The sequence below is a fragment of the Vidua chalybeata genome, chromosome 9 (genome assembly GCF_026979565.1).
Source record: "Vidua chalybeata isolate OUT-0048 chromosome 9, bVidCha1 merged haplotype, whole genome shotgun sequence".
Lineage (NCBI taxonomy): Eukaryota > Metazoa > Chordata > Aves > Passeriformes > Viduidae > Vidua > Vidua chalybeata.
Genome location: NC_071538.1, coordinates 25747639 through 25771936, shown reverse-complemented (window position 1 = coordinate 25771936; position 24298 = coordinate 25747639). Strand labels below are relative to the sequence as shown.

The window sequence follows — 24298 nt, the reverse complement described above, 5'->3', positions numbered from 1 at the left end:
GCTTCCTAGATGCAATTAAAAAAAAGATTCATCTCTTTCACAGAAATCTCTCCACATCACAAGAACAGCTTGTTCTGAACCTTTTGTTTATCCTGGATCCCTGCACCTGCTGTCCTGTGTCTGACAGCAACTGCCTAAAAAAGATCAGATTGAATAAGACAATCATGAAGTGAAATTCCTCAGAACATCCTCTAGCAAACTGAAAGCCCAGAATCCTTTCACATCAGCAGTAACATTTATACTTATCAGCCCTATAAATATATGTCTTACATTGAGGATTTTTTTTCCCATATAACAATTTAGAGCATGTCATTACTGCATGGCATCTCAGATGCTAAAGGTCCTTTTGTTCTGATTTGACAGCTGCAGATCTCACCTGTCACTTCACACACTGAATAGGAAGACAACCCTGCAGTCTCAACACTAACAGGGTTTTTGAGACTTCCACCACACACTCCACCATCATCTTTTTTCACCCTTGATCAAGGATGCTGGTCTAGCCATTCCTGGAATGAAGATTGTTCCATACCTTTGATTTTCCTTAGTAATTTCTGAATCTTGTCCAGATTTCCAGATTCAACTTTAAAAACCAATTGCTGGGCCCACATGTAGCATTCGGTAAGTATTTTAATATGCATCACATGAAAATACGAACTTTCAAAGTTATAATATACCTTGTACATGTACTCTGAAATACTAAGTTTTTATTTATCCTGATAGAACTCTTTCCCATCCATGATATGATCCTTGATCTAGAAAAAATGTAGCAGAGAAGATCCTTAGGGAAAAAACCCCAAATATCTTGAATAAAACTTCCACTTACCCTGTTCATAAGCTGTTTTGAGCTACATATTGGTGCCAGATTTCCTATCATAAAGCATCTTTATTATTCCACTTTCACCATAACATTTGGCTTTGCTTTGCCTGATGGAAAAAGTGGATAAGGGATACAAAAAAAAACAGACTAAGACTTTTGAGTTATCAGCTGTCAGGCTGAGCTAGTGATAGCACTTAGGCCTGAAGCACAGACATGGAAAAAGATTTAAGTGCTGAATATACAGAAGTAATCCAGAATTGTGAGGTGGTATTTCTTCAACTCTATGCAATTTAAAAAAAATATCAACACAATGAATTTTATATACTACTGAAATCAATTATTTCAGTCCTTAAGGGTAACACTGATAACAGCTATTTTCTTCTGTACTTAACTACATTCCAGCTTTAGGAATAGGAAAAAAATTTGCACCTACATATAGCTGTTAAACAAACTTGGGTTCCTCTTGCCAAAGGTGTAAGACATATATATAATTTTAGTGTAATTTTTCAGTACCAATTCCAAAGTGTACATCTTTAGTAAGAAAACATTGAACATAGCATTTCTTAGATAAGTACTTTTACTCTGGATTTTTACTGTGATAGAGTTATAAACTAGAATTCACAAAAACAAGACAGATATTTCTGCTGCATTTTTAAAGTGCGTGATGTACATGGTATTTGATGAACCAATCAATTTAAAAGTGTTGATCCTGTAGTCCAACTGAAAAAAAAGTCAGTGTAGATTCAATTCCAAACTCATTTAGGTGCATTTGAAAGCTACAGCCACTTACTCTCATCACATCCCATGTCCTGCAGAATTTTAGAATCATTCTGTCACGTCCTCCCCTTTCATTCCTCTCTGATGTAGGGGGAGAACTTGACCTTTTTCCACCTTCTAATTAACTCTGAATGAACTCATCTAACAAAAATATTCTCTTAAAATATTGGTTAACCTGAAAGCAAAAGTAAAGGGAAAAAAAAACTAAAATCATGAAAAAAAAATACCTGTCATTGGGAAAACGTAAACAAAAGGACACAAGTAATCTTTTTCATGATAACATTTCTCTTGGATTCTACATACAACAAACTAACATTTCAAGGCACATAAATACAACATCGCGTTAAAAGTTCAGTAATTTTAATTAAGTAATTTTTAAAGAGAAATCTAAACATTACCAGTATTAGAGAATTCATACAATTTTATTTTTTTTATTCCCTTCAATACAAATTAAAGTATTTCTTTCTTAGTATGTAACAAAATTTTTAAAAAGTAAATTATTTTGAGTGCATCAGTTTTTGTCATTTTCTTTGCTTTGTGCTTTTCTTTTCCCAGTTACAAAGCCCTTTGAAAGACTGAGCTGCTTCCCTTTTTGTCCTGTCTTTTCCCCGTGCCTCCACTTACTCAAAGAGACATGCTTAGTTTTGGAATTTCTGTATCACAGGCAATTCAACTTCTGAAACAGACAGACTATGTAGACAATCATAAGGAATTTGCTAAGAAAATAATTTTGAGAAAAGCTTCAGTAATAATCTCTGTATATATTTAAATATAAAGTGTACTTCAGTGCACAGTTGACAGCATTTCTCCAAAGTGGTTTACTGTGATTGGAACTGCTCAATAATTCTGTGGTTAACTATCTACCTTACCCAGCCCCATCTAAAAAGCCTTTAGATTTTTCACAATTACACATATTTTAAAAATTTTCAGCAAGTTATTTTTACAGAAAATCTTACACTGAATGACATTGAACTTGTAGTAAACGTTTTTACCATAAACCCATATTTACAAGTTTTCTCTTGAAGTGCCTACCCAAGAGCCTAGGCCCTTTTTAATTCAGTAATTTTTAGAAATAAATGCCATTATAGAAAGTTTTCACAGTTCTCAAAGACAATTCCAGTTTATATATAATTACAATTATTTTTAGCATAATTAGTTAGGAACAAACATGCCCTTTTGAAAAGCACTTGCAGTGTAATACTAAATAGAACCTAAGAAACATACCTGATTATCTCGTCATCTCTCTGCCTTCTACTCCCCCAAAAGCAGCAAATTTAAATTATAACATGACCTCCCATTAGGAAACACGTAGTATTGAAGTGCAGGATTTGGAAAAGTCAGTTCCATTAGCATATGTACACACTACTTGTGTTTTTAATGCATCATAAACATCACCATATCTATTCATCCTTAATGCAGACTATATCCTTGGGTTTACTAAGGCTCTTCACTTCCTCTAGTAGTTTTCTAGGTGTCAAAATATGAGTAGAACCTGACAAAAGAACATAAGAATGAACTGTGTTAGTCAAATTCTGACTTTCAGACATTCTCTCTTTAAAACATCAGTTACATGCCAGTGTTTTTACTGCACCTGAAAAACTGACAAGTGCAACATTTCCAAGTGTTTTCATACAAAGCACTGTTGCTGCAGGCCCCCAGCTGGGCAATCATCAGCAGTGACTCCATGATTGCAGAAGGCTGATCAACTGCTTTATTATATCATCTTATACTATATTATACTATACTTATAGTACACTGTATTACACTAACAAGGACTATCACTAACTAGAAAAACCCGTGACTCTCTCTTGAGCGTCCCGACACACATGTGGATCCAATTGGTCAATGAATCCAAAACACCAGTGTCCAATTAAGAAATCACCTCGGGTAAACAATCTCCAAACACATTCCACATGGGCACAAACACAGGAACAACAAATGAGATAACAATTGTTTTTACTCTCTTTTCTCTCACAGCCTTCCCCAGGAAAATGCCTGGGAAAGTCTGTGCCTGCTCTCTGTGGCCAGAGAGCTGCTGCCATAAAGCACCATCATGTAAGTGTCACCATTAGGTAGGCAATGTCCCTCTTCCCACACTCAGACATCCAGATCAGGACTCATACTTTGAACACAAGTTTTTCAAGTCCTGCTCTGCCCTGTTTGAAAGACAGAACTGAACCTGGGCAATTGTCGCAGCCTGCAAGAAACCTGCCATTCTGTGAAAGAGGAGTTAATGAGAGGCTTTACCCTAGAATCAATAAACTACCTGGATTAAAGATTATCACAAACAGTAGTGTTCCACAGAAATACCAGATAGAGAACACTGGCTTTTACTGACTAACATTTCCTTGAAAAAACAAAATTCAACTCTTGAGCAGCAAAGAAAATCCTTATTATTCTTCAATGCACAACGACCTCTCATTCTCACAGAGAGTGATTGTAACTTCTGCCACAAACTGTCACCCTGCAGTTCTGAAGGCAACAAGTAGTCACTCTGAATGGGCTAATATTCCTGGAGTTCTGAATCAGGAACACAGACAAATGTTAATTTTTCAGTAATCCATGTGGAAATTTGGCAACTATCACCTTTCCCTCAGAAATCAGGATTACAAACAAAACTACAAGAATCATCTTTAAACAAAAGGGAAGATGGTGCTGTGGTGAGTGCCAGATACCCCAGTGAAAGAGTCACCTACACTAAACATGGTGTTGTAAACAAATTTCAGGTGAAGAAATAATCTGGTTAAACTACATTCTTGTTGTCCTGGTCTTTCCATTACTACTCAGAACTAGAACCAGCATTAAACCTACCTCAAACACCACCAAGTGAGACCAGCAAATAAAAAAATAAGCCAAAACAAAACCAACCACACACAAACACATCTACAACACATCCCTGAATATTCTGAAGGTAACAGACTCTAGATTTCAGAATCAAGGTTGGCACTGTTTTAGGGAAGAGTATTTATTTTAAATCATGGTAGATGTTAGATTCAATATGAATCTCAAGACTAAATTTAAAAGCCAGATGTAGACCTCTCAAGCAATTTAGAATGCTTTAGATGACCCAGCACCCAGCCATCAGCTGGCCCTGCAGATGGACACAGGTCTGTGGTAAGGTTTTTTATCTAGGAGCTCTGTTCCTATATATTATATATATGTACAAGTTTTAGCACCTATTTCCTGTAATGCTATTTAAAATTCATTTGAAGCACAGCAGCTGATGGAACAAGCATTTACTACCTCTAAAATGCTGAGAGATTATTACACCAGCTGCCTATTGCCAAATCTTAAGCAGGGGAGTTTTCAGGACCCAAGCAGTTAATCACTGTGTGGTTTATGCAAAGCCTCCAAGTAGCCACAACAGAAACTAGAAAATATTGCAAAGTCAACTGAACTACACTGAAAACATGGTTTGGGGTTTATTTGTTTAGTCTTTTGGGTGGAATTTTGATTAAGATTGTTGGAGTTTTTTAATACTTATCTTCCCTCCAAAGTGAGCAATTTAGCACTTGTCTGTCAGCTTTCCTACTTCCAAAAGCAATGAGAGTAGCAAGTACCACTGAAGGTAAAGCATAGAAGTTTGTGAGAAAACTGTAATGCAAAGAAATAGGGGTCTCTTGAAATCCTGTTTGCTATATGCTGACATGTCTCTGACATAATTCTTCCATAGAGCATAACTATCTTGTCCTTGATATCTTGGGGCAAAAAATCCCTTTGAACACCAAACACTTGAGATAACTGGCAAAGATGCTTTTAAGTGCATAGTTTTAAGAAATGCACTGGCTATAGTATTAGTATGTATTAGTGAAGCAACAGAAGGAAACTAAGCAAAACAATTCTTGTATTTTCCAGAACCACGTGTAGTACAGCACACACCCCACCCTTTCCCGTGGCAAGCTTACCAATAACAACTTCACAGGACTTGTAGGCCTCAGAAACCTCGTAAGCGCTGCGCATCTCCGAGTACATGACTCCCCCAATCACAAACACAATCAGCCTTGCACCGCTCCTGCGCTCCTCTCTGTAACTCGCTCTAGGCTTCTGGCGGGCACTGCAGAAGATTTCATACAATGACATTTATACAGCTTGCCTGATGAATTTTTGGTTAAAATTATACAGTCAACGAGCAGTAGCAATTTCTGTCATTCAGTTCATGGCTTGACTGTAATTTCAGCAAAAGCATTTAGATCAATTGATAACTTGTTTTTATTAAATTTTGAAAATTATCACATTACTCAAACTGTTTAGGTACTACCAGGGGGAAAATAAATACAAAACAAAAACCTTGTTGCACACACAGCTAACATGCCAAGGACTCTTGCCAAGCAGCTTAACTCTGCATGCTCCCAATTCCAGTGGCATTTTTCATGAGAGGTTCATTTGAAAAAGCTGGAGTCTTAGGTTTTTCAATCTCTGAACATGAACAGAATCTCTAAAGAAAACATTTGCCTGTTATCAAATCAGATCCAGAGATCTAGGAAAAACAAAAGCAGCCTGAAGTGCTTAGAAGTCTAATACATGTAGTAATTGCAGACTCAGGTTAAGTCATCTGCAGTCCTGATCTCCCTGCTAGAGTGCCTTCAAGATTCCCATATTTCACCAGCCCATAAGACAGAGATCAAGTTCCAGTGTGCAGGGACTTGCTCTAGTACTTCCTTGCACTGGTCATCCTAGTGCATATCCAGGAATAGAAGGATACACCACAAACAGTTCAATTAGAAGGGGATGTAAAAAACCTATTCTCCTAAGGCTGTGTATCTTTACTTTTTGGTTTTTTTTATTTAGAAAGGTACAAATTCCAATTCAAGTGTGTCTTCCACATTTAAGATATATTTGATGTTTCCCTCCCTGAATTCCAGCATCTGATTAGTGCAGTGAGCATTCCTGGGAGAGGAACACTCTGAGTTAGCATTCCTGTGATAGAAACACTCTTGGGAGTCTTGATTCATTTGTCTCCCCTTTTAAATAACACTACAAAAAGTGATAAAGCTCTCAAATTGCCATGTATTGGTCATGAGGTTCATGAGCTAGTGGAATTAAAAAGAGAAAGAAGGAACAGTACAGGTGAGTTTAAAAAAAATTCCAAAAATCACCTCTCAGTGATAATCATTAAATATACAAGTACATATTTCACATTCATTAGCAGAGAACTCATTTGAAGACCTTCAGCTGTCCTGGACTTGCCTAAACCACTCCCTGGCAACAGGGGTCAAATGCCTAACAGGCCAATATTTCCTAATGAGAGACCCTATAGAAGATGAATTTAATTTCCTGAGGTAATTAACCCAAATAATGTCACCACCACTAACACAGCAGAGATAACTTCCAGAAGTAAAACATTCTTTTTACCTAAGTCACAGTACTGAACATTCCTTCCTGAAACTACTTCACACTAATAAGCTCAATGGTTTAAACTTCTCATTCTGGGAATATGACATGTTATTTCTAACCTTGAAGCAAAAGGGAGATACTAGAAACAAAAAAGCTATACATTACTAAAAAATATTAAAATAACAACCAAGTTGAGTATGTTTTAGATTAAATAAAAATATAAGCTTGGCACATGTGATATTTCACTGTTCAGTAAGCACACTTCTGTAAGGCTTTAGAAGTAAATGACAGAAAAACTGAGATCTGGGTAAATTATGTTCCAGGAAACGAAACCATTTACCTTACTGCTCCTGAACCATTCCAGGTGGGAGGACAGCGCGAACAATAAGGCCAGTCTTTTGAATCTAATTTGTTTTCTATAGCATCCTGAAGTGCAAAATAAAGACACACTTTAAAAAGGCATACAGACCTTAACCCCACCAAGTTTCAGCTTTCAGAAAGGACATCTAACTGGCATTTCATGCCAACACATGCAGCCCAATATGTTTTTATAAACACATACTGATTTAACTAGCAGACTTTCAGATTTCACTAGCAGCTTTTCATCTGTAATAACCCTAATGTATTTAATTTCTGTATGGCAACGTATGAGAGAAGTCAGAGTCCCCTAAAAACATAAATGAACATGAAAAAGCCACCAAGAATCTATGAATGAGAGCACAGGGTCAGACTAACACTTTGGTAAACTCACTATCCTGTGTGACACCAGTCACTGACTGATGCTTAAAGAAGAGGTTTAAGAACAATAAAACTACACTTCTGGCAAGGAGTTATTACTAACAGCAGTCTAATGCTCTATATTAGAGACAGACTAGAAGTGATCACTTTGTCCACCAGATGTATTTAACAAAATTAACTAAAAACACTATGAATTCAAAAGATGGAATACAACTGCTCAGTAAATTTCTGCACTGCACCCATGAATTAATTAGTTGGTGAAATTTACCTCCATAACATCTTTGATAACAGGAGTCCACCTAGAAAGTTGAAAGGTTTCTTCTTTAGAACGGTCCCTTCTTATGTATTTATGCTGCTGAGCAACAAACTGAAAAGGTTTTCAAAGTATGGTTGTATTATTCAGTGTTTGGATTTTTGAAACTTACTAGCACTCAGTAGCAGAAGGAGAGGGGATAAGTATGAGATTTTAAAGAAATAATAAAAATTGTAAAGAACAATAATTAATACCTCTACAATTCAGGATACACTAGAAATACTAACTTCAGAGACAAGGAACTAAGTAAGTTGCAGTTTCCAAAATCAGCTAGCTCAAGCCACCACCTGATAATTGCAGAGGGAACATTATGGGTATCTTACTTTAAACAACTAACCTGAATAATTTTCCAAGGATGTACCACTTAAAACACATTAAAAAAAAAAATTCCTAGCGATTATCTGCTTCCAAACCCAGAGCTGGATAATATTGCTAAGAGTTGCCAAAAGAGCTGTAGGTCCTTGGACAGTAGGAAATTATAAAATAAATTAAATACATTCTTACTGAAGAGATAACAGGAACATCAAGGTATTTCCAATTTCTTATCATATCACTATCACTTTCTATGTGTACATTCTGGATCAGCTTGTCCAAGTTCTCCTGGGTAGTTCCTTCAATATATGGAAAACAGACAACAATTAGCAAGTGACTGTGCGTAAGACCAGTTTTCAGGTTGCCACAGACATGGAACTCCCCCTTTAACAGCTTCAATCATGTGAAAATAAGAGAACAAACTATTGCACACTTGCAAGAATTAGAATGATATTAAAACACTGTTTGAATCTACACTTGAATTACATCTCTTAACTCCTTGCCAGCAGTATCTTTGCTACTAATCTCAGAAAAACTACAGAGGATGGACAGGATTTCTTTCAAACCCAGCTATCAACTCCAATGCAGAGACTTAGGATAACTAAAACCACTGTTCTATCTTAAAACTTGAGTTCAAACTCATAGCACTGAGGAAAAAAATAGGGCAACTTGTCATACCATTTGTGCTAAAGATATACAGGAGAATAGCTCTGATTTTGTCATAGCTGTCATGACTTTTGTTGAGTAGAACTGGAAGGAGGACCCTCATAGAGTCTTTTACTTTTTCACCTTCTGCATCAGTTCCAAGAGCCAAGTCCTAAATTAATTAAAAATAAAAGCAGACACTATGGTTAAAATCATTGAAGTATTTAAATCAACATTATTCTGTGTGTTTTGAAAGGCATTTTTATGAAACCACAGGTTTCAGGAAACAATCAAGCTGCATCAATTTAAACTCAGTATGACAAGTCTGACATTTATTTCAATAGCTACAGCACTATAGTAACACTACATAACACTTAAACATTTAAAAATGTGATATCTAGAATTCTTAGAAATGTAAATTATAGTCACAATGTAATGCCTCACCCTAAAAGGTACTTTTCCCAGACATTTAAAAAGGGCTTCCTTCTGCAAAACATATTAAAGCAACCTCATAGGACTTCTGATCCATGAAAGCAAAGGTGATCTTTAAACAAATTAGACAGATTTCAAGACAAAAAAACACCTCCAAAACTCTTAGGAACACCTCCTTATTGGGAAATTAAGAGCCTTGTATATTACACTTAATTTTAAAGCTACCACCTCAAAAACTGATCACAAAATAAAGGCAAGAGATATAGTAGTTTAGTCAGTTAAAACAAGCTTCTATTCCTGCAAACAAAAACGTGGCACTTGCAATGCTTGCAAAGCTGCTCTTTGGTTTGTGGCTTTTTTAAACATACCTGTTCAGCTTTACAGAGCCTTTCTATATTAGATTTGAACTTGCTCATGCAATCTTCTGCTATGTTAAGATGAAGAACTTGCTATAAGACAGAAAAAACAAAAAAAAAAAAAATCACAAGCTGTCATAACTTGAACTTTTTCCTAGCATATCCATCATTTTTACTAGTTACAAAAGTCAATCCTTTAGTACCATCATGCATTTTCTGTGTTTTCCCCTTCACTTAGAGAATGACCCCCATAACACTTAGTAAAACATTAAACAGTTCAATCCTCAAAGCACACAAAATATTTCATTCTTTTACATAGTAAAATGAAACACATGGAAAGTAGTTTTCTTCTCTAAATTTTAGAGTAGGTGAAAATATTAATTTGGAGAACTGCTATATAGCACACTACAGGAAAATGATAGACTAAAACTAGAGTTAAACAAAAAGATAAAAGTGCACAGAATTATTTACTGCAAAGTTGTGATTACAAAAGACACCTTACCTTACTAATCTCTTTACGATAGAGTGGCATCTTCTTCATCAACTGGGACAGAGCAGATATGGATAACTGGAAAGAAATAACACAAGTTGAAAATCTGTTCTCCCAATAAATGACATGCTTATTTCCCTTCCTGTTGCAGCTTTCTTCCCCCACAACCCCTGGAAACTGCAGTTGAGAAAAGTCTTCATTTCTGTAGTAGATCCATGAGTTACATGGATCTGATCAGCTGAAAATAAGTAAATTACCAGGAAAACCAACATCTCAACTTCAACAACTTACTTTTCCTTCTGCTGCTTTTGTTTTTGATGAAGCATCTTTCAAAAGTTTTGGTATTTCCCTGAAGAAAAGAGGAAAATAATGAAAGGCAACAGCACACGAGTTCTTAAATATTTTCTTAAAATCTTAAAAGAACTGTGCAAGAAGAACTTCTGAATGAAAGTAAAAGCCTGAGATACAGGTCTATCTCCAGAAAAAAAGAGTGATTTTCTACAAGGGAAATATTAAACATTCTATTTGCAATATTTTCATAATGCCATCTGATGCAGCAGCTTGGCCGTACAGTATGCAAAATAATCCCTTCAGATTTAAAATATTTGAAAATAATTGCCAGGAAATGACTTGATTTCCATTTACCTCAAGAACTGCAAGTAGCATTAGTATAACTGCATACCTGGGTACATACTGTATTCTTGAAGCACAGTTTCTTCCTGGCATTGATTACTTAACTGAATCCAATCTGTCTAGCAAAGCATGTACATTACTGCCTGTATTCCCACTGAACAGCTCCAACACCCTCCCTCTCAAAGAAACCAAGCAGTTGCCTTTGTTATTTATGCACATACTCTATCACATCTGCGATATGCTTGTGCCGCATCTTCACCCACAGGTCATCATCTTCCTCCAAAATTGCTTCCTTTTCCTTCCCACCAGAGCCTTCTGTTTTGTATCTTCCAAGAGAAAATTCAGACAATTATTTGGGGTTTGGGTTTCCCCCAATTCTCATCACTCATTACAGTATTATTTGTAACAGTTTAATTAACATAAATTGTAACAGCAGTAATAGACAAAGATTTTAATTTATAAGCCAAGCTAGTGCCTGACAAAATATCACTACAGAAGAATTTTACAGATTACATATTTTAACATAGACACAGCAGATGAATTTCAGAAAGATTCTTTGGGGCAAGAGCTTCTGGACATTCTTTTAAACCAACAGCAACTAGAGTTTTAAACACACATTTACATGCACCTCAATTTCTCTTCAGTTTTGGTTTCAAATGCAAACTGCACAAAGCAATACACACTGCAATTGCCAAGTGCAGCTTTCTCTGTGTACTATAAGACTTTATAACCAAAGGAAAATGAAGTTACATTCACCAACAAAATGCTGAGCAGGACAAATTACTTCACATATAAAAGAAACCGTTGCACAGCATTACATGACTATAAACAGCAATAAACCTAAAACAAGATCACAATCATGCCACATAATATTTGCACATTTACAGAAACTCACACAGTGCAGATTGCCAGAAAGCAAAAGAATGAAAAAAAATTACAAGATTAATGATGAAAGTCAGATCATGACTACCTAGAAAACATATTATGCTACATCTTCATACCCAGCAATCAAACCCAGACTCATAGAGTCTGCACTTTCTATTAAAATCTTCACTCAATGCTTCTGACTGAAGATACACATTGCTCTTTGCTTGGCTAAACAATGAGGCCATCAGGTCTCTTTTGCTGTAGTGGGTCATCAGAAAAGCTAAGTCCTACCAAAACCACTGCTGTCAAAACAATCAGACAGTAAAGCACATAACTTACACAAATTAACATTACAATACTCCAAACTGTGCTTATAAACTGAGCATGACTGATTTAAATGTGTATTTACAATAAAACATGTAAATTTTAACAACTACACTATTTAAATTACTGGAGCTATAAAAGTGATCATACCTGAGAAACAACCTAGCTTTTTCTCAGTATTCAGTTAGTAGTATTGCTTGTCTTGTTATGCCAAAAAAAATTGAGAATATGAAAGAAAATCTAGAGAATGTCAATGTGCACTCCTAAGGCTCTACTTCAAGAGTAGTACAAGGTTCTTAGGTCTTAAAAAATGCAATTTGTTGGACTCAAAACTTAGCAAAAATGCCAATTAGATCCTACCTAATCTCAGCTAAGGGAGGAAGTCAAGAAAATGATGAAGTTACAAATCCAAGAGGAAAGACTAACAAAAAGTGAAGCAACCATTATGCAATATAAGCAGCTAATATTGCCATGGTGCAATTGAGCTAAACAATTTCAGGGATTTTATAATCAAGAATAAACTATTTAGTTTTGTTTTTTTTTTTTAAGTACTTGCTTGTAAGTATCATTTTCAATGGGTAGCAGATCATATGCCATTGCCTGGAAGGTGAGCTCATGGAGTACAGTTGATACTGGGTCAAAACCACGATCTATTATTATTAGTTGGGAGTGGGTTTTAGCCTAGAAAGCCATCAAACAAACACAAAGTTAAGACATACAGGAGAAAGTTAATGCATGTTAAATCTACTTACATTAAGTCACAGCACTGCAGGTATTTTTAGAAAAATAACTGAAAAACACTGCACTAGGGCCCAAACATTTGTTTGAACATTTTACTTATATACAATGGTTTTAAAGACTAAGTTTAAGGCAATGCTTTTATCCCACTGCAATACACTCAGAAATCTGAATTTTCTTAGTCTAGTGAATAAAAAATGTAAAAGAAAAAGAAACAAAACCCCAAAAACGCTGCCCAGAGATTTAATAGATAACTTCATTGTTTGTATTGCAGATCAGACAGTGCTGCAATACAGGAAAAGACCTCCAAACATTCAACTGAAAGTTTCATTTTGGGATTTAGTGAAGTGGCAGTAGCAGCAGGAATATTTATTTCTGTAGCAAAGTGCAAAGTCAAAATCACAATGGTTTACCCATGGTTTTGTGTTTAAGCAACTGCCCTAATCAGGCCTTATTTGTAGTGACAGATCAAAACTATTATTTATTTGAACAGCTGTATCGTTGTGGACAATAAATCCCTTCAGGGGAAACATTTCAATTCTGCACAAAGCCCCTTCTACATATGACCTTATGGAAAGTGATATTAAAAAAACATTTATCCACTGGTCTTCAGGTTTGTAGCATCCTCCTACATTATCACAGGGCTAATTTTTCAAATAAAATCAGGTTGATCACACAAATACAGCTTTACTTAAACAGTATTACCTCTACATTGCTTTCATACACAAAAACAACTAAATGGCAACTGATTGCCTTTATTATTAAATAAGATCTATATTTGTAGAACTTAATTGTTGAAGAATATTTCAAAGACTTTTTTCCCAGACATACAAAAAAAGTTAAAAAAAAAGAAACCAAACATTTTAGTTCACTGTCTACCTTTATTTGGCTTCTCTCATCTGTTTTGTAGTAGTTTTCAAGACTTTTTTCAACAAGGTGTGCAAGTTTGCTGGCTCTATCAGATGGTCCACTAGGAAAAAAGGAAGCATGCAAAAATAACTTGCATTTCTTCATCAGAACACTAAAATGCTACCTTTAAAACAGAAAAATTCCCTAGATTGATCTCCCTAGATTGATCCTCTGCTTTCATGAGTTTCTGAACTCCATTCTAAGTAGTTCCAGTATGTTTTCACTTTTACATTATGATTTCATTCTTTGAATGCTTCAGGTATTTTACACAGTAGGAACAGCTTCCACCAAAAGACTGACATTAGCTGGCACTTGGCCCAGCACCTAAAGTTTCACTCAGAGGTGGGAAACAAGAAAGAAAAAAGAAAAAGAACAGAAAAAAACAGTCAAGCAACTATTTGTTACCTTGGCAGAGAATAAGACACCACTTCACATTACACCACAGAATGCAGTCCTTGAATACAATTTCAGAAGCCTACTTTGATTTCAAAGATAGTAAATCCCTTTCAAAGCTCAAAAGAGGCATTCTTCTCAATATCTCTACTACAAGAAATCCTGATCCCATGTGCCACAGTAATTTCTGAATTCCTTGGTGCCAAGCAGAGCTGCAAATGGCTAGACAGCAGCAGTTCTGTTACAGGATTATGCATGTGGCATACAAGAATGCAGCCTATCAGTGTCACCCTACTGACCAGACATGGAACAAACCATTCAGAACAAGACATGGTATAGCAAGTACTGTTACATGCATATACACAGAAAAAACCACTGCTCTACCTACACTTCACAAATTCCTATCATTCCATATTTCAGACTTGTGGATTAAAAACAATCCACAACTACAAGGGAAAAAAAAGAAAAAAAATCAAACTATGCTGCAGCCTCAAGCTATGACCAAATAATGTGATAAGCCCTAGAAGTGAAAGCAATTACTATAAAACACTAATTTTTCCCCACCTTTTATACCGCACTCCTGGATTCTCATCTAGTGTGGCACATAAGGTAACAATTTGTTCAGCCATGACTTGCAGCACAGCATCTTTGTCCTTTGTCTTTTCCAGAGTGGGACTGTAACAGCGGTAGAATGCATCTGGGATGTTGAGAGTAAATACCTACATAAAGCACAAGCAAGAAAAAAAGGGCCTAACTTGCAGATTGCCAAAACACCTGGTAAAAAGTTTGCTAATAACTTAAAACTATATGCTGCAAGAAAAAGTCATACATAGGACACTTAAGTAAAAAAACCAAGCAAACCCACATTTCATTCCTCTATCCTTCACCTTCTTCTTGTTCTCAGATTTTTTTCCCCTATTACTCTCCTACATAAATGACTCTATTTTTCAAATTACGGAAGGAAGGAAGGACAGATGGAAGGAAAGAACTAAAACCCATCAGTGCCTTGTACAGAGCCATACAATGCAGTATCAGAATGATCATAGAAGGTATCAAAGTTAAATTGTTTTAAAATAAAAATTTACATATTGTACCTGCTTTTAATATGAAGAATTTACCTTCAATAGCTGAAATTCTTTAAATGCATTAAATCTTGATTAAAGCAGCTTAGTACTACAGAGATGAAAGGCTTTTTCAACAGTTTTGTAAATGGAATGCAAACATGGGTACAATCCCATTGTCAGTGAATGGATTTTCTCTAGCTTCAGATGGACTCTGTAACTACAGAGCCAAATAAGAATGTCCATCCAGATAAAGGTGTTTGCTTCACTCCAGTAGATAATCACCTGGACTTTGCCCAGAGCTCAGCCTGATTATTTACTCCTAGCATCCCAGGAAGCAGGAAGACCAGTTCACATTGTTCCTCTGCTAAAGATTCAAAAGGTTCCCACAACCCAGATACTGAGAACACAAAACTTAGTAAAAACAAGAAGAGTGCTGCCCAGCCTTAGTGCTGCTTATTTTCAACTACAGAAAAGCAGTCTTGATTTCTGCTTTCATGGTGAATCCTCCAGAGAACAAGGACCACAACATTTTCATAGGCTTTATTTGGTACAGAAAAGCAGCTTTAGCAGGGCTCCCAAAACCAGCTTGAAACAAAACTTGTAAACATCAACCTCACTGGAAAGTAAACAAATAAGCTGCCACACTCATTATCCCCTGATGGATTCTCAACCAAAATAATAAAGAACCCTTTATAATAAAAAGGAATGTGTCTTCAAACCTGGAAAACCACAGTGAGACAGGGCTAGCAGCAATCCCTCCTATGTTCACCTGCCACTTGGTATACATAAGAGTTGTTCCCTTGATAGGGGCAGGTTGATAACATTTGACATGGGAAACATTCGTGGTTAGTTCTGGTTAGTTCTCCAGCTCCCAGAATTGGGCAGAGCTTGGAGGCTTCACTGTCTTGGTGAGTGCCAGTGTGCCCTCTGTGTCTGATGAAGGGCATGAGCAACAAAGTACTTTTCAACACAACACCCACTGTGTGGCTGCACATGGAAAACACCCATTGGTTTCCACTGGTAGTATAGATCTTTAATTGAGAAAACAGGATTTCCATGCTCTCCTCTCACTGAAAAGACTGTCAAGTTGTAGTAGTTTTTGTTCCACTCCCTTTCAGTTCTCTCAGTCCTTTTGTTCTCCTTTCCTGACTTTCACCAAGTCCTACTTACTCCTATGTACCACCTACCCAACCTAGCAAAGTAAAACCTCAGTATCAGCAGTACTGAACTCTTACCAAAAGCCAGCCAGAATATTTACCTGCTCTTAGGGAACAGATTCCTTCTTTAACCTCCCTATTGCAACTGACACCAAGTCTTGCAATGAGGTCAAGTGCAAGGAATAAAACTTTGTGTACAAGAGCATTTGTTTTCCTCTGAAAAGCATAAGCAAGCACTGGAAATGTGCCCAAATGGAAATATTTCACATAGAGTTTGTCAGTCAAAAACTACATTCTATTTCATTGTTTTCTAAAAGGTCAGCAGCATTTGAAAATAATCCTCCACACTACAGTCAAGGTTAAGAATTAAACTTACCTGAGACTCATAAGGGAAGAACGAAATGTTGATCTCCTTGCATTTCTTTATAGATTTTGCACATGAAGCCTTAATTTTATTGAAGAGGCTGTCAGGACAAACTAGGGGGAACAAAGAGACTCTAAGTATAAATAATTTGTACTGTTCCAGCTGTCAGATCACTTATAAGCATACAGTATTCAGAGCAGACAGTTCTAAATTAAGACCCACTTAACCATAAAATACAAAAAAAAATTGCCTACTCTTCCAAAGTAAGTAGATCATATAATCAATATTTTGTTTATGAGATCTTTTTTGAGAAGCACCACTGCTCAATTTATACTGGCTTTTTTGCAAGCAAAACGTTGTTGAACACCCGTTAGCAGTCTGCAACTGTGAAGGATGTTGATTTTATCAAAGTAAAGGTTTCTGCTATTTCTTGTCATGTAGGAGAGAAAAAACATTTCCCAAGCTACAAAAAGAAATCGTGTGTACATCTAAGAATAAAACACAGAGATATGGCATTTAATTATAGATCTCTAAGGTGTTCCACATTTCCAGGCTACATTAGATCCCAGTCTAAAAACTGAATTTAAGGAATACACAGATGACATGAATACTACTTGGAAGTGACAGAGTTATTTCTCTAACTCAGGAGCTATTCCTCTCAACAGGCAAAGTTTTGGCAAGTATTCAAAATGAAAGCTTGCCCACTTGCAACCAAGGAGCATACTGCAAGACAGCAGTACTTTTCCAGAACATTAACTGCTGCGTCAGAATGAAATTAAACAAGAAACCAAGAATTTGGATAGCAATTTAATACTGCTTTGAGAACATCCAGTAGCAGATACACACAGTCCACAGACAGGCATGCCTCAGACTCTGCCTTTAGCAGCACATTTGGGTTTTTTGTTTTCTCCTCTTTACAGCCTTTTTAGTCATGCTGACTGACTGCAGGGCCATGTGCAATCACATTAACCCTGCTCCCAGTAATTGTCTCTGCTACACAATTAATGTCATGCATGCAAGGGCTAAGTAGGCCCCTTTTTTCAGGGAAGGGGAAAAGCTGGCTCACAGGTCTGAAGGAACTACCTGAAGCAACCAATTACTAACACAGCTCTTGCAAAAAGTTCTCATGCAGTTATGTTTTTAGTACTATTTTGTTTATGTAGAGATACATAGTTTGATTTGAATTGTCTTCCTCCACACTCCAACATAGGAGAAGACTGGAATACTTAAAAATAAAACTACGTTACCTAAATTAAAAGCAGAGGTGGAGAACAATCAAGACTGTTTGGTAATTGTGAAAGAAATTACTATTGCCACACAGCATGGTGACCATAGCCTGGAAAACCAGACACATGCTTAATGACTTGAATCTCAAACCTTCTCGCAAGAAAGAGGGCCCAAAATTTAATTTACTCAACTATATACAAGAGTAGTGAGTAGCTTACTTATTTACCCATATGAAGTTACCAAACTACAAACCAAAAGCTTACTTACCATCAGTGAAATACACGTATGCTGCTTTGTATCTGCTGGATGATTTACTGATGAAGTCATCAATCAGTCCATCTACAGACTTATGGGGGCAAGAAAAATACGGGAAAAAAAAAACCAAAACAACAGCATCATGCCAGTGTTTTGCCTTTCTACACATACCAGACAAAGCTCCTACCTCTCTCCTCCTGCTCTATTACCAAGTTCCACTTAGGAATAGTGCATTTCAACAAGGAAACACTGAAGCTTAAGATTTTTAATTCCAGATGAAGAATAACAAGCAATTACAGACAGTCAGGCATGCACCAAGCTCATTTCAGGAAGCTCATTTTACATCATTTTCCAACTGTAACAGTGCTGAGATTTATTGTCTCAAGAATTTTTAGGAAGTAACAGTAATCTCTTATTAGAGCCATTACTCTGAATTCTATTTTTCAATGTATTGCATCATTATGTGATACAACATGTCTTTCAGTGAGGTTACAATTGCTAAGCAATGATACAGTGCCTACACTGACCACAAGGTACACGTTTGCAACATATTCCATGGTGGCACTACTTTGTCTTTTCATCTTGGGAAATCAGGCATCACACAGAGGAGTATCAGAGAAAATGCAGAGCTTAAGGACTGCATAGCTGTACACAGTAAACAAACATTTTAAAATAAGGGGGGTTTTCAGTCTGAAGGATCTTGCAACACTTTAAAATACTAACCTTTTTTGTGGGAGTTATTAAATATATTGCCTTCATGTGTGGGACAGGCTCACGGGTTTTATATACATTCTCCACCACTATAAAGTAAGAAATATTACATTTTTATAATTAGGAAGATTATGGATCTTTAAGGAAAACACTGCACATATATTAATATAGAGTTGATAAAAATAAAGTAACAGCAATCAAGTTGTCCACAATATTAGAGGTCAGGATGTACCTTCTGCCAAGAGTCTTGATTTATTTCTTTGTTATTTTATATACAGAAGGTTACCACAGGCTTTTTCAACTCTCAGTCAAGTGACAACTAAAGTTGTAGGACTAAATTCTTCCTAGGTATTTTACACTTCTACAGCAGAATGGCAATGCAAACATACTCCAGCTATGGGGCCCAGCAGCAACTCTCTTGGCAAGATAGTTCTTTTTCCAGCACAGTGAAGGAGAGAGAGAGAAACTATGCAGGGCATCATTTTGGACTACAGCCTCTTCTGTCCTTTGTTTGCCTATGTCCTGGGCAATTACTCTGTTTCAGCATAATTGCAGGCACAAATTAAGACATTTTTCAGCAAATCAGCTTCATTCATCTCTTGTTTTTCTCTGTTTAATGAAGTCATTACTGTATAGTTTTACAGTACACTAGCTTGAGAATGCAGAAATATTCTTGTGGCTCAGAAATTTTGTGGGGGAGGAACAAGGAAGATAAGTAATGTCAGACATCTGGATGTGGAAAGACAGGTTCCTTTCAGCAGTGTGCTCACTAAAAATAAAAGGTTTCTTCTTGATGAAAAGGATACATGCTCACCAAAAGGTTCTCACAAAGGATAAGTAGCACTTATGATTTAAAACACACACCAAAAAGCAAAATTGATACAGCTCTATTATATTTCCAGAATAATCATATTATGTGGAATAACTGGAGTAAGAATAGTATTGTGGAATAAATAACCAAGCCTAAACAACGCCCTCTTACACAAGCATTTCTGAAAATCTAGACCTAAAGCTAATTAAAACTACTTCATTTACACTTTGGGAATTTATTTCAATTTCAAAAATAGGCATCAGCAAACAAACACCCATTCCCACCTCCCAAAAAAACCCATCAAAAACCACCACAACAACCAAACCAAAAATAAAAAACACCAAAAAACCCTAGTCAAACAAAAAAACCCTTAGAGCAATCTTTAGGAAAAAAAATTAAAGTGGGATCTGAGCTTTCAGGCAGAGAAACATTTGGGTTAATTTAAAAAAAATCATTCACAATTGACTAATTACTGTAGGAGCTTGAAACTCCACTATTTTAATATCCCGTAACTCATTGTCTTCATCAACAAAATAAAGACCACTTCTTCCAAGGGTACTATCAATTTCAGTCTTCCCCTTTTTCTCACCAGGATATTGCCATTGGTGTATCAATAAGAATTATGCTTACCTGTGACACCCTCTGCCAGTAGGTCAGTCATTTTGCAGCACAGTGACAGTAATTTAGTAGTGTAATCGTCTAAAAGCATTACCTAAACATATTATAATAAAACAAAAGTATTTAGATAAATCAATCAGCTATATTAAACCCATGTCATTTCCTCAAAAACTTGCCATAAAAGTTTGAAGCTAAAACTATTTTCTTACTCTGTTTTTTTCATTACCTGCATACACCAACATTATAGGGGGAAACTAATCTCAGAAGGCAGCTCCTAATGCACAGGATTTCCAAAGACAAGCTCAGTCTTAAATGTGAGCTTTGTTCCCCCTACTCATACTAGAAAGTACTTTGAAAGTTTCACTTGAACACAAGTATTTTGAATTCCTGCTAATTTACCCCACAACCTGCTCAAATATATCTGTATTTTTTTAACTGCTTTACAGCTTAAGCAGTTCTAACAGGTATCATACTGCTGAATCCTGCTCCACATGTACTGCAGTGCAGTGTAATTTCTGAAATTAATAAAGTACAAGTCTTTCAAAAGGAAAGTGAAGATAAACACAGTCTCTAATTTTTCTTCACATCTAATTAAAAAAAAGAGAGACTACTAGCCATTTGCTCTTCCTGTACCAGCCTCTAGATTTTTCAACATGTATTATACAGAGATCTGAGTTATCAAAAGTCTATTACTTGAAAGGAAAACAATCTTGAGTGAATATGCCAGGTGTTTATTTTATGTATTTGTTTTCAGCAATAAGATTTCTTGTTCAAGTGATGACAGAATTCTTATAAAAATTTAAACAAAATTCTACCTTCCATTCTTCCTCTTTGGTGAAGTCATCAAATACTGCTGATTTCAGCTCTGTAAGTAGATACAGTTTACCAGTTAAAGGAATCAAAATGTTACTAAGAAAGAAAAAAATAATTCTCCCATTTAGACTCATATGTTCAGAGCCCTAAAAAGAAGAAGAAAAAAAAAACCATACTGATAAATTCCTGTACAGGATTCTTCACCACAAACTGTCCCTGCCTGTTTCTAGGACTGTACACAGATGTAATAACAAATATTTAACCACGTGAAAATTTTATTAACATTCATATTTTCTGACAACACTCTTGCCAGTTAATTAGTCTTCAGGATTACACAGAATTCCTTTTAATAAACTGAGTGCCCAACAACCTTGTCTAAAATCTCAAATACTCTATTTTTTCTACAATATTTGCCTATAAAAGACACCAGAACATAGAAATGCATAATTCAGTTGTCTTGAACCTCATTTCTGCAATTAAAAAACAGAAGTCAGTTTTCTCCCATAGTAAAATGAAAGTTTATTCCAAGCTATCAGTGTACAGACACTGTGTACCTGCCCCTGCACTACTCCCACTGTTATTTATTTTGCCCTCAACCTGCAGCTGCTTCACCCAAATAATTCGCCTACAATGGTTTATAGGCTCTCAAAATCTTTTTTCTCCTGCAAGCATTCTGCACACACCAAAACCAAGCCCAGGTTAGTGCTCCATTTTTGTTCAGGCTTTCATTTTCTGCTCACATATTTTATACCAACCATACTCCCTAACTACCTTTTCAGATTTTGTCTTCTCCGAATACATTTAACTAGTTTACAATTTTTTTTTTCCTTCTACCCTCACTTCACAATTTAGGAAAGAGCTATACACAATGCTGACAGAACAGCAGGCTGCCAACTCCCTGTGTGGAAAAAAAAAAAAGAAGCAAACCACACCTTGGCAAAATTAATAACCCATTTATAACACACTTCCTGAAGAAAGGACTGTTAAGCAAGTGCTACAAAAAACAGAATTGCTAAAATGCTGAATCACTTAGGAAAGTTATTTTAGCTCTCTATGCCTAGCTATTACACATGTCTACAAAACAATTTAAAGTTGTGAAAAAAATATTAAAAGACAGAATTCCTCATGGAAAGGACTTTATTTAGAGATTAACTATATACAGCAGCTCTCTGTATTTCATTATTTTATCCACAGGAACCACTGTCTCCTAAATACAGGTAGCTTTCTCTGTCCTCATAACTGTGGGCTTAACTGACAACAAACTTCTGTGAATTAACTTTTCCACACACTTCTGCTTCAATTCTACACACCCAGGTGTAACTTCTATGCCTATTTACAGAGCAGGAACAAGAGACACATTGATACAGCTGCTACATAAAGGATGAGCATCACTATTTTCAGACAAAATGTGCATCAGCCTTAATAAAACCCCCCTAATGTTTTACTGAAACATTAGGAAGCAGCACTTTATGGTCTTCAATTACCCATTTTAAAAGTGCCAGACAAGGTCTAAAACTTAGTTCATCAATTTTCATTGTTGTTGTAGTCTTGGAAGACAAGAGGAACTAGATGACTACCACAGCATTCATTTCAGAAGTTCCTCTTAACCAAGCTTGTAACATAAATGTTTTATTATTCACACTGCTTTACTGTCACTCTAATCTTTGTTCCTCACACTGGCAACACCATTTTCGAAAGTCTTTATGGCCCTTAATGATACACTTATGCTTAGATCAATTATTCCCTTTTAAGGTCCAAGTCTTCTATAAAATATCTCAGGACAAAACATTGGCCTTACAGTCACAGGCATAAAGAGCAAGACAGCAGGATAAGCAAAGCAGCAAAAGTGGGGATTTCTAAGGATTAAGTTTTAAACAAAAGTATCTAATTCATACAGGCAGGGTACAGGTGCCAGCAATTGGAACTGAATTCCAGAGGGACAGTCTGCTTTTCACTTTTAGTGACACAAGCATCTTTCAGGTGGAAGCAGAGGAGAAAAATGAAAACAAGACGGCAGCAGGACCTTCCCATTTCAGTGACAGTCGCCAGGCTGGATGAGCAGCCCATGGAGTCACAAGCTCAGTACAATTAAGCTCGGGATGAGGTGGCTGCTAATGCCTTTTCCCCAGAGGTCTCACACTACCTGAAATACTATCAGCCTTTCTACTCCAGCAAGGAAAGGAGCATTTACAACTTCATTTTCTGTAACAAACACCAGCAGAACCTGCTCCAAAACAAGGAGATAAAAATCTGTAGTTCATTTGTAAGCCTACCTGGGAACACCCTCAACTTTTTCTACCGAAAACCGTGAAGCCAAACACAAAGTGGGAAGTGCCGCTCCGTGAGAGAGAGCAGAGAGCCCCATTGGGGCCGGAGCGCTCTCCGAAAGCAGTAGCTAGGAAGTAATAAAAAAGTGCATGAAGAGCTGACTTAAGTTTAGGCTCTTCAAGAGCCCGTCGGACGGGCTGTAGCCTGCAGAGCTCAGCCTTATCTCGGAAAAAGGCACAAGCGTCTCTTTGCAGCGCTGTCACTGCCGACAGCCACGGCAACGTCGCAAGCCGGAGCAGCCACCTCCCACCAGCGCGCCGAGTCACCACCTGTAATAGCCGGCAGAAGCCGCCACCCAGAGCCTCCGCCGGACACGGCTGCCCACAGAGCCGCCCGGGCCCGGCCCCGACCCCGACCCCGACCCCGCTCGGCCGCCTCAGCTCCGACACGCAGCGCGGCTCCGGCCGCGTCGGGAGCGGCCCCGCACCCCGCCTCGGCGGGCACCCCCGACCCCTCACACGGAGCTACGCGGAGCCGGCGCCTCAGCGGCGGAGGCTCCCGGCCGGCCCGCGCCCACCGAACGGCACCAGGGCGCTCCCGCCGCGGGGCCGGGGAAGGAGCCCCACAGTCACTCACTCTGCCACACGAAGCTCTTCAGTCCCCGCACTGCCGGCGCCATCTTGCTGCCAGCCCCGCCTGGCAGCGCTGCCTTCCCCTCCCTCTTCAGGGGCGGTGGCGGAGGGCGCAGCCCGATCCCGGGCGGGGCGGCTCCTGCCGGCTGGGGTCAGCCCCTCAGGAGCCCGGACCAACCCGCCGGGAGCCGGGCCCTCTTCGTCCGCAACCATGGGCTCTGAAATTCCCACTAGGGAAGTGCCCGGTGACGAGGGCTCGCCCCCTGAGGAAGGAGCCTCCTGCTCAGGTGAGCCCGGGAC

At 37.5% G+C, this 24298-nt stretch overlaps 1 protein-coding gene across 3 annotated transcripts; it reads right to left on the bottom strand.

Annotated features, from left to right (window-relative positions):
• Nucleotides 1–45: 45 nt before the first annotated feature.
• Nucleotides 46–24146, bottom strand: STXBP3 (syntaxin binding protein 3). Of its 3 annotated transcripts, XR_008432278.1 has the most exons (20): nucleotides 24003–24146; nucleotides 21101–21150; nucleotides 20298–20379; nucleotides 18869–18945; nucleotides 18158–18236; nucleotides 16676–16776; nucleotides 14643–14797; nucleotides 13656–13746; nucleotides 12595–12719; nucleotides 11069–11173; nucleotides 10506–10563; nucleotides 10227–10292; nucleotides 9737–9817; nucleotides 8970–9108; nucleotides 8484–8590; nucleotides 7935–8033; nucleotides 7269–7354; nucleotides 5500–5648; nucleotides 1608–3086; nucleotides 46–924 (listed from the first exon to the last, which is right to left on the bottom strand). XR_008432278.1 is itself a non-coding variant. In XM_053950074.1 (19 exons), exons 1-19 carry the CDS (start codon nucleotides 24043–24045, stop codon nucleotides 2995–2997), a joined length of 1785 nt encoding a protein of 594 aa, XP_053806049.1. In that variant the 5' UTR covers nucleotides 24046–24146; the 3' UTR covers nucleotides 1377–2994. The 3 variants fall into 3 exon arrangements, 2 of the variants coding, with proteins under 2 accessions (XP_053806049.1, XP_053806050.1); XM_053950074.1 differs by lacking the exon at nucleotides 46–924 and having other exon boundaries at nucleotides 1377–3086; XM_053950075.1 differs by lacking the exons at nucleotides 46–924; nucleotides 12595–12719; nucleotides 13656–13746 and having other exon boundaries at nucleotides 1377–3086.
• Nucleotides 24147–24298: the final 152 nt, after the last annotated feature.

What these genes read in the sequence shown, in the direction of transcription:
- STXBP3 (XM_053950074.1), bottom strand. Translation starts at nt 24,045, where the DNA reads ATGGCGCCGGCAGTGCGGGGACTGAAGAGCTTCGTGTGGCAGA. An exon ending in GAAGAGCTTCGTGTGGCAGA is followed by an intron (nt 21,151 to 24,002) that starts GTGAGTGACTGT and finishes ATCTACTTACAG; the next exon opens with AGCTGAAATCAGCAGTATTT. An exon ending in TTATCAAAGATGTTATGGAG is followed by an intron (nt 7,355 to 7,934) that starts GTAAATTTCACC and finishes TTTGCACTTCAG; the next exon opens with GATGCTATAGAAAACAAATT.